The sequence below is a fragment of the Juglans regia genome, chromosome 8 (genome assembly GCF_001411555.2).
Source record: "Juglans regia cultivar Chandler chromosome 8, Walnut 2.0, whole genome shotgun sequence".
NCBI lineage: Eukaryota > Viridiplantae > Streptophyta > Magnoliopsida > Fagales > Juglandaceae > Juglans > Juglans regia.
In genome coordinates this window covers 24,100,206-24,110,397 of record NC_049908.1, presented here as the reverse complement: position 1 = coordinate 24,110,397, position 10,192 = coordinate 24,100,206, and the positions used below count along the sequence as shown (strand labels likewise).

Here is a 10,192-nt window from a genome sequence, read left to right as displayed (position 1 = left end):
ATTTATTTATAACTATGATATATATATATGATATTTTTAGAATATGATACAAGTTTTAAAAAAATTAATAAATTATGATCAAAATTAAGAATTTTGATAATTTAATTACATATCAGAAAATAATTCGTGTGCAAAATTTAATTAGCTCAAAGTGTGTCTTTCTTTGACCGCCATCTCTTTCGTTCCTTCTTCCTCCTGGCTGCTCTTACCTTTCCTATTTTTTATCCGCTCGTTCTCTCATTATCTGTCTCTCTCTGTCAAGAAAAAAATGACTGCTAGTAGTTATTGGTATTTATTGAGAAATCTTTCATGGTTTTGATCCGTCAAAACCTCTCATTCTCCCATTCTCTCTCTCTACCACCGTTTCCCAATCATGGGTTCTTGCCTTTCTGCCAGCAAAGTCATTGGCTCTAGTAGCAGCACCACCGTCAATCACAACCGCAATGAGGGCACCGCGCCCCAGACGAGGACTATCCCAACGAAGAAGGAGGAGGCTTCGACCCATCAGCGTCAGAGCAAAGCGAACGGGAAGAATTCTCTTCAGCTGAAGCCCAAAAACAAGCCAGTCTCGAGGCGGCAAAGCGGGACGATCCCCTGTGGGAAGCGCACGGATTTCGGGTATGCCAAGGATTTCAACGAACGCTACACGATTGGAAAGTTGTTAGGACACGGTCAGTTCGGTTACACCTACGTTGCCACGGACAAGGAGAATGGGGATCGAGTCGCGGTGAAGAGAATTGAAAAGAATAAGGTATATCTATAATCTGGGTTATTGGGATTCTTCTTATGTTCTTTATAAATTTTGGTTCTTGTACGTTTATAGAATTTGGATTTCCATTGAGGTGTTGTTAGGCCAAGGGGTTTGGGAGAAATTGCTATAGGAAGTTGGAGGCCTTTTTCTGATCGGGATGGTGGGTTTCAGCCCAATATTTCCTTTTCCTTTTGCCATGGATAGCTGGATTCCTCCATTTGGTTTTACGTTGACCTGTCTTTGGATATTTTTGTTTTTTGTTTTTTTAATAGTCTTTTCTGGTGTCTGGGATATCGATCTTCCCATTTATGAAGCTAATCACTAGGGAACATATGTCCGACTCATTGTTCATATGCCTGACGAGGGATAACCTGTTTTAAGCAGTTTTTCTATTCACATTAGTAATAGGTCTAGAGAACTTAGTCTGTTTGATCGCTTCCATGGGCTAAATCTAAGTTTGATAATGAGAACAGCAGTTTGAAATATGGCATGTTTTTCAAATGGTAAATTCATTGGATTGTTTTGCAAACTTACCTGAACGATTCTCATCTTCTTAAGGTCTATTGGTGTTGATATAATTGCTGTGTATTCTTCTTCTATTGGGTAAAATGTGGTGCTAGAATTAATCGGTGCAGTTCCTGGAAATAAATAAGCTTGTATTATCTTTAATCATGCAGAAATTTTGTCTTCCCTCTGTTTTTTATTAAAATCTCTAATGAAGTTTCAGAAAACCCTTGGATGTCGTGGCAGATGGTTCTTCCTATTGCTGTTGAGGATGTGAAGCGAGAGGTCAAGATATTGCAAGAACTTACTGGCCATGAGAATGTGGTTCAGTTTTATAATGCGTTTGAGGATGATTCCTATGTGTATATAGTAATGGAGTAAGTTTTCCTTTTATGAATTTCTTTTTCATTTTGAGCTTCATTTCAAACCATTCGATTATTCACTTGCTTGACCTTCTTCTGTTAGAGGAAATTTTGCACTTATATTTTGCTTTTTAACCTCCTTTGTTCTTAATTTTTTTTTCTGCACCACAATCTGTTCATATCTTCAAATGATGGTTTCTTGTTTTTGCTGTTATCAGGTTATGTGAGGGTGGTGAATTGTTAGATCGGATATTGGCCAAGTAAGAACCCTTTTATTAATGGATATAATTCATTAGTTCTGCCAGCGGTGGCTGCCATCTAATGTGTTTATCTTGTCAACAGTTATAGTTTTACCAATGGCCATCATATTGCCATTTTATTGCGTTTTTGTGTTTAGAGTGGTTATTAACAACACTATTACTCTTGCTTGGTTCATTTAACTCAGGAAGGACAGTCGTTATACTGAGAAAGATGCGGCGGTAGTTGTGCGGCAGATGCTCAAAGTTGCCGCTGAATGTCATCTACATGGGCTGGTACACCGAGACATGAAACCAGAGGTATAGCCAGGTTCACTATAAGGCATGGGTTGTTCAGCTTACTACCTGACCTCTCATGCTACTAGACTTTCTTTATTTTTCAAATTTTAAAAAATCTAAATGAAATGCAAATAGTAGGTTTCACTTTAGCAGTCAACTAGCCAAAGTAGTCACAGTGATTGACACTATTTCCCTTACATTTGTTGCATGTAGAATTTTCTATTTAAGTCAACTGGAGCGGATTCACCTCTGAAAGCCACGGATTTTGGTTTGTCAGATTTCATTCAACCAGGCAAGTAGAGCTTCTGTTACAGTGCTTTTATGATATTGTATCTTTTTTGAGTATATAATTATAATTTTCCAACTATGTGCCTTTCTGTTCATTTGAAGCTGCTGTTCTACAGGATCTCTTGCTATTTATGTTTGATAGCTCTAAAGGCATATAATCCCAAAAATGCAGGAAAGAAGTTCCAAGATATTGTTGGTAGTGCTTATTATGTTGCTCCTGAAGTACTGAAACGAAAGTCAGGACCTGAATCAGATGTCTGGAGTATTGGTGTTATTACCTACATTTTGCTCTGTGGGAGGCGCCCCTTCTGGGATAAGACTGAAGATGGTATATTTAAGGAGGTTGAGTACGATCTTTATCTAAATTGTTATTTTTCTTTGCCTCAGAGTATCTTCCCAATATGTTTCGATCTCCAGCTTGTATATCAGATGGAAAACTGCACACCGCCCAAAAACAAAACAACTTTTATGGCCTTCTGTTTACCTTAACCTTTAATTGTTATATATTAAAGGATCATTACCATTGCTTAAGCAGTGTCTGGGAGGGGAGATCATCAGTTTGTCTTAGTTTTTACCATTTTTCTAATTTGAGTGTTTTCTCATTTAACTGTCTAATATTTGCAGGTGTTACGAAAGAAGCCTGACTTTCGCCGCAAACCATGGCTGAGCATAAGTAATAGTGCTAAAGATTTTGTAAAAAAGCTACTGGTGAAGGATCCTAGGGCAAGATTAACTGCTGCTCAGGCTCTATGTATGTACCATGACTCTTTAGCGAAAACCAATGTTGAATATTTTTGGCATATTGGAAATATGGCTGATGTAATTACAAATATTTTGTTGTGTGGCTTTGAGTAAATTCCTTTTGCTTTCTTCCTATCTCTAAATTATAGTGACCAAGGCCAATAGTCAGACTGTGTTATGTACTACCTCTTTTTCTTCTCATAGAAACTATAAGGAAAAAAGCGATTAAAAAAAGAAAAATCATTAGAAGGGGGGAAGGTTAACTCTTGTGATTGGTTTCAAAATTTCCAGCACACCCGTGGGTTAGAGAGGGAGGAGATGCATCGGAGATCCCTGTGGATATATCTGTTCTAAGTAACATGCGACAATTTGTAAAATACAATCGTTTGAAACAGTTCGCGCTAAGGGTGAGATAATTTCTTTTTAAAAGGTGCTTTTATTGCAGAAGACGAATTTTTTTCTTCCTCTCTCTGAAAATTGACTCCCTTGCAGGCACTGGCTAGTACACTTGACGAAGAGGAGCTTGCTGATCTTAAAGATCAATTTGCTGCAATTGATGTGGATAAAAATGGCTCTATTAGTCTAGAAGAAATGAGACAGGTAAAACTTCTCCTTCACATAAATGTTTGAAATTCTGATTGGAATGGCCAAAATTTTGTGTACCAGTACAGTAACTGGTAATCTTTACCACTTGTTTCATTTTGCTCTTGGCTTGGATGTTTCAAACTGTTATGGGCATTTCACCAATCGTGGCCATTGTGGATTTATATTTTGGCCTGGAATGTGTTGCAGACAAAAATGAGAATATTAAAGGAGAAAAAAAGTTATCAGAAGTATCTGAGACACTTTTTTCTGAGCTATGTTTGACAGTTTTGGTTTTGGTATCCTACAAGATTTGTGCATCATAAAGCCTGTGCATTAGACAGCCCACCTGGAAGCGTAAAGTACAGCTCACATGCGACACAATCTCATGTTTAACCATTTCTTATTTTGGATTACGCAATATTCTATCTTTTTGAGATTTTTGGTATTTTTGACCAATAATGCTATAGCATTTTATGATTGTGCAAATTTGGAAGAAGACCCCCTCTTCCACATGGTCTTTTTGACTATTTCCAACAGCTCTCCTTTAAAGAGATTTAAGGCGTTGTTTTTTTCTTTTAAACTTGAAAAGATACAGAAAAGAGAAGATAAGAAGAATGAAAAAATGGAAAAAATGATAGAATAAATAATGAAATATTTTGTGCCATCTTTATGAAAAATATAACGACAAACCTTATGCATAGTTCTTTAGGCACGTGTGCTAAAATTGATTGCAGAATGTCCCCAAAACTAAGCTTTCTGTTGCAATAATAATAAGATAGAAACAATTTCCACAAGGACTTAGGTGGCTGAAGAATGGTAATTTCTTGTATGACATATTATACATAGGCATCAGTTGCTCAGGATTTGGAGAAATAAAGGCTATTGGATTGATCCTCAAATCTGATCAGCAATATTATTCTATTTAATGTCTTTTCATTTTTTTCAATAATGTATTAGATTTTAAGACTTGGAGTTGGGAAGTATAAATTTTTATATTTGTCTAATGATATGAGGTCTTATTTATTTTATTAAGCATGAACTTGTCACACACACAGACACACACACACACAATGGTAATTCTAAAATGGTACACTGGTACCAAAATATTCTGTTACAATGCCTGAACTACAATGGTCACCTGAACATAATTCAAAATTTTGCTTTACGTTCAGCTTGGTTTACATGAAATTGTACTTTGTTTGCTTGCGTGTTATTTTTTTGGTCCTAACAAGAATTCTTTTCATGCAGGCCCTTGCTAAAGATCTCCCTTGGAAGCTGAAAGACTCGCGTGTCTTGGAGATTTTGCAAGCGGTGAGCTTTCCCCTTTACAAATTGAAAATGAGACTATCAGAATACTCTAACTGACCTTCAGCAGTCCAGCATATACACATAATTTTTCTTGAACTTTGGCTTGTGATTGCATTTAATTTTTATTGTAATAGTCTCTTTATAATACAGATTGACAGCAACACGGATGGCCTTGTTGATTTCACTGAGTTTGTAGCAGCCACACTACATGTGGATCAAATGGAAGAGCATGACTCTGAGAAGTGGCATGAGCGGTCTCGAGCTGCTTTTGAGAAATTCGACATAGATAAAGATGGCTTCATTACTCCGGAGGAACTGAGACTGGTGAGTGTTATTATATCTTTGGATCAAAAGCCCACCCTCTCATTTTTGCTGACACCCTTCCTGCAAAGAGTGCAAAGAGTACACAAGAGAGACCACATGAAAAGAAAGAGTTGGATCCCCATTTTCTTTTGTTCAATGACAAAAATGGGGTTCATTCCTCCTTCCTGAGTGATTTTCACTATTACCTTTGGGAAAATCAGACCACCTTCCCCCAAAGAGAGTACTAGAATTTTGGCAGTTCTGGTCTTGTAGCGCTCTCAAGTTTGCACAAAATGAACAGTGATTATTATACCCATTGATTAAATTTTCTGAACTAGATGGTGAACATTGGGGAACCAAGTGATTCTTATAGTTCAGCATTGATTTTGGGTGAAATCTAAGCTTAGTTATAGGATAGTTTTAACATGGCCTTCATCCCTGCAACCCTCATCTTTTGATGTTATACTGTAGGTTTGATCCTCAACAGGCTTCACTTTCAGTAGCCGAGAATCTGTGCACTTAAGCAGTCGTGCTGAATTGGTTATGATAAAATCCTAGCACATAAGAGTACATATATAAAAGTGGAAAAAAAACCCTAGAACATACGAGTTTGGGGGGTGCTAACTGATGTTCTACATTTGAGCTATATATTTTCATTAAGTCATTACTATCAGCATTACAAAGATATCCCAGTACTGAAATTGCTTCGTTGCTTTGTAGCACACGGGTTTAAGAGGTTCCATTGACCCACTTCTTGAGGAGACTGATATTGACAAAGATGGGAAAATAAGTCTGTTAGAATTCCGTAGACTTCTAAAAACTGCAAGCATTAGATCGCGAAGTGTGGCTAGCCCTACTGCTCATCAGAGTTCCCAGAAGAAATAGATCCAAACTGGAGTTTTGAACATCGAGAGAAATGATGAGAGGCCAAGATAGGTGGAGTTCCTTTCCTCTTATTTCATCTACTTTAATCCTAGAGATGTCCTCCACGATTACTTCTATAACCACTCCTGTGGGTCCTTGAAGTCAAGTGATTATAGGAATCTGGATAGGATTGTGAATACCTTACAGCCCAGATCTTCGATTTAGAGTTGGTGTGGATCTGAATGGAAGATGACTCCAGGTATGATGGTCATGCTTGTGTACATCCCTTTGGAGTATTAGGGAATTCCTTGTCATGCCCTGCAGATTGTAATGTGACTATAAATGAACTCTTGATGGAAATTCGGGATTTCAATTCATTTATGTTTATAATATGTTCTTAGAAGTAATTTCTTCCAATTTATTTGCAGGAATTCCTTCCAACTTTTTCCATCTTATTTGATTATCAATTCTTATAATTCAGCTCCAATGTTGTGTTTTGTGTGCGAAATTTGATGAAGTAATGGCGTTGGTACTGGGGATTTACATGAACTCTGATATTCTGTTCTCCATTCCGACTTTCCTCCGATTGGAGTCGAAGTTTCAGAATTAGTCAGAGTTGGGTAAAGAAAAAATGATGTTGGAATCGAACTTCAAATAGGGCTAGGCAAAATTCCAAATCCTACTCTGATATTAGTTGATTTTTTTTTAAAGAAGAAATGCTCTTCATTGATTAAACACCTCAAATGAGGGAGAGAATACGGAGGACAGCTTTCCATATCAATAATCTCGTCAGAAACTCCTAGAGCAGTTTTAGCAAGTACATCAACAGCTACATTAGCTCCTCTTCTTATATGAGTTGTTTCCCAAAACTCGAGCATGTTTTGTGTCCCGGATAAAAGCTCTCGAGTTGTGACTAGAATCAACAGTATGATTAATGTTTCTAATAACATTTAAAGCATCTCTTTCAAGAATAATCTTTCTGATTCCAATCTCCAAAACAATTGAACTGCTTGAAGAGCCCCATAGGATTCAGCCAGATGAGGATCTTGAACAAAAAAATTTTGCATCATCTTTGTAGCAATAACCTGCCCTTCATTATCTCTTACTAATATCCCAATGCTCACCTTGCCAGTAGTCCTGCTAAGAGCTGCATCCCAGTTCACTTTGTAGGCCCCAACAGGAGGAGGTTCCCAGCTAGTGATCTTGGCATTCAAACCTGCCTCATCCCTGCTCTCCAATTTATTAGCAGCTTGACATTCGGGGTTGCCTGTTTTGCTTGAACCATAACTTCTGTTGCATGAGTAAATAATACTTTGAAGAGAAATGTATTTCTTCTTTGCCATATCTTCTTAGCTGTTGTGACAATCTCCTACCCACTAGCTCTTGGTGGAACAATTCAAAAATAGTTGCAAGCAACTCCAAAAAACTGACAGCAGAAAATCCACACTTATGAAGCTTTTTTGCATACACATCCTTTGCAACAGAGCATTCCCATATTGCATGAATGCATGTCTCCTCTCCTAGCAAACAAATGGGACATAAAGGTGATTCAACAACCCTCCTCTTGAACAGATTTAGGTTTGTTGGCAGAGAATCCAAACATGCTCTCCATATGAAGATCTTAGTTGCATTAGGAATATTTAATAGAGACCAGACTTGCATATGAGAATTAGAGTTTGAACCTTGCCCTTTCCATCTTTCTATCAATTCCTTCTGTAAATGGTAAGCACTTTTAACTGTAAAAAAACCATTCATACTACACCTCCACACTAACTTGTCTGGGACAGTTTGAAATACTTACAGGCATTTGTTGAATTAGCTCCACTTCCCTGCTTGAAAAACGATCTTTGATCAATGGATCATTCCAACATTTTGTGTCTGAGTCAATGAGAGCTACTACCTTTGCATTAAAGTCCAACACAACAAGAATACTTTGGATTTTGAAAGAAGATGGTTGGGGAATCCTGGTTGGGGAATCCAACGATCCTTCCAAATCCTCACTTGTTCACCATTACTAATCCTCCATAAAGAGCCATCTTCCACTAGATTCTTTGCTATAAACAAACTCCTCCAGATAAATGATGGGTTAGCACCCAATTTAGCTTCAAGAAATGAGGTTGTAGGGAAATATTTCAGCTTGAAACCTCTACTAGCTAAAGCCTTTGGGTTCTACATAATCCTTCATCCTTATTTTACAAGTAGTGCCAAATTGAAGCTCTCCAAATCCCTAAAACCCAATACGTAGGTTTAAAAACAAAACCCGGGTACCGGGTTTAGATCCAGGTTCCGGATTTAAAATCCAGTATCCGGGCCGGATTAAACCGGTTTTAATCATGCGGGTACCGGCCCGAGTATGTCCCTGGCCGGAAAAAAAATCGGTCCGGATGAATAGCCTTAATTACTACTATTATTATTCAAAGCACATAATGCTGGGCAAAAATTTTGTAGCTTCGACGAGGTCGAAGCCAGAAAATTTGAAGTTCAAAATTAGAATTGGAGTCCAAACTCCTAAAATTGTCATAGTTTGAATCAGAATTTAGAGTTCAACAATATTCTAGACTACAAACTCTGACTTCGCTAGGTATATTTAATATTGTAACATAAATTATAGAAGGTTGAGTAGCCTAACCGTTGGAACAATTTTTATGAACCACATTAGTTTGAGCCCACACGAGACCAAAATAATACAACTTTTTATTTTATATATTTTTTTAAGAAAATCTTAAAGCGACGCTGTTTTGCTAGTCCTATATATTCATCTCTTTGAACTAACCCTATGCCTTTCGTCCTCCTCGACCGCTTTGTTTTCTCTCTCTACTTCCTCTGCATCTTTGTTCTCTTTCTCTCTCAGCCTTGCATTCTCTCTTTTTTTGAGTATCTCATTCTTGTCTTTTTTATTCTAATTTTTCTCTAGTTGTTATCTAGGTATGGAGTGCATATATGAACGGTCTCAACTTCTCATTTGAGATTCAAATGAGAGAGTGAGAGATAAGTTGTGAGATTCTAATTATTGCCTTGATTCCGTTACTATATTTGAAAGGAAAAATCTAATTATAATTGATTATGCATACTAATACGCGCACTTATTCAATATGATTGGTCAGAAAGTAGATTTTATTAAAAACAATGCTAATTTGAATTTAGAATATGAAGGCAACAACATTAATACGTAGATTGATACGCAAACTTACTTGTACATATCAAAACTCTATTTGAAATCTATGAGATTCTTATTGTGTTTAGTAGTATATAAATTTCTTAATCTTTGTTTGGATGTTGGAAAAGTACAAGTTGGAAAAGCAAAAACCTAACTTTGAATAGGAATTTCGACTTCGTTCTCAAAGCGGAATCGAAATTACTCTCTCTCAAAGTCGTAATTGGAGTTGTTTTTAGACTCTTAACTCTTATCAAGGCTGAGGAATCCGATCCCGTCCAAGTTGAAGCCCATTACTAATCGCACAGTTCATTGATTCATTTAGGTTAAGGTAGATGAAAAATGCCTAATTTAAAATAATGTTTACGTGGAATCTTAGTTGAATGTATATTATAATATTTTGATAATTTAAGTAAATAATACCAACTATGATGATGACGTGGCATGATATTTAATGTCTCGTTTGTTTTCAAAAAAATATTTCATATCATTTAATTTAATCTAATCATTACAATTTTATTAACTTTTAATATAAAATAAAATAAATAATTCAATTCTTTTAAATTTTAAAATAAAAATAATATTAAAAATATATTTTAATAATATTTTATTTAATTATTTTAATTTTAATTTCAATTTATCTCATCTATAAAAATAAACGATATCTAAAATTAAAATTCAATAAATGATATTTTTCTTCCCGGAAAGAAAAACACCTTTAACAAAAATTCAAAAAAAAAAAAAATTGATAGAAAGAATTCAAAATTATTTAAAAGAAATAAAAAGGAGAAATTCC

At 36.1% G+C, this 10,192-nt stretch overlaps 1 protein-coding gene across 3 annotated transcripts; it reads left to right on the top strand.

Moving 5' to 3' along the window:
* The first annotated feature begins 202 nt into the window (after positions 1-202).
* LOC109020207 (calcium-dependent protein kinase 16-like) lies at positions 203-6,729 on the top strand. Of its 3 annotated transcripts, none has more exons than XM_019002627.2 (12): positions 203-751; positions 1,502-1,632; positions 1,836-1,877; positions 2,063-2,174; positions 2,367-2,445; positions 2,614-2,783; positions 3,066-3,192; positions 3,474-3,589; positions 3,675-3,782; positions 5,016-5,078; positions 5,226-5,399; positions 6,099-6,729. In XM_019002627.2, exons 1-12 carry the CDS (start codon positions 374-376, stop codon positions 6,261-6,263), a joined length of 1,665 nt encoding a protein of 554 aa, XP_018858172.1. In that variant the 5' UTR covers positions 203-373; the 3' UTR covers positions 6,264-6,729. The 3 variants fall into 3 exon arrangements, with proteins under 3 accessions (XP_018858172.1, XP_018858173.1, XP_018858174.1); XM_019002628.2 differs by having other exon boundaries at positions 638-751; positions 1,473-1,632; XM_019002629.2 differs by having other exon boundaries at positions 644-751; positions 1,479-1,632.
* The last annotated feature ends 3,463 nt before the right edge of the window (positions 6,730-10,192 follow it).

What these genes read in the sequence shown, in the direction of transcription:
- LOC109020207 (XM_019002627.2), top strand. Translation starts at nt 374, where the DNA reads ATGGGTTCTTGCCTTTCTGCCAGCAAAGTCATTGGCTCTAGTAGCAGC. An exon ending in AGAGAATTGAAAAGAATAAG is followed by an intron (nt 752 to 1,501) that starts GTATATCTATAA and finishes ATGTCGTGGCAG; the next exon opens with ATGGTTCTTCCTATTGCTGT. An exon ending in CTCCGGAGGAACTGAGACTG is followed by an intron (nt 5,400 to 6,098) that starts GTGAGTGTTATT and finishes GTTGCTTTGTAG; the next exon opens with CACACGGGTTTAAGAGGTTC.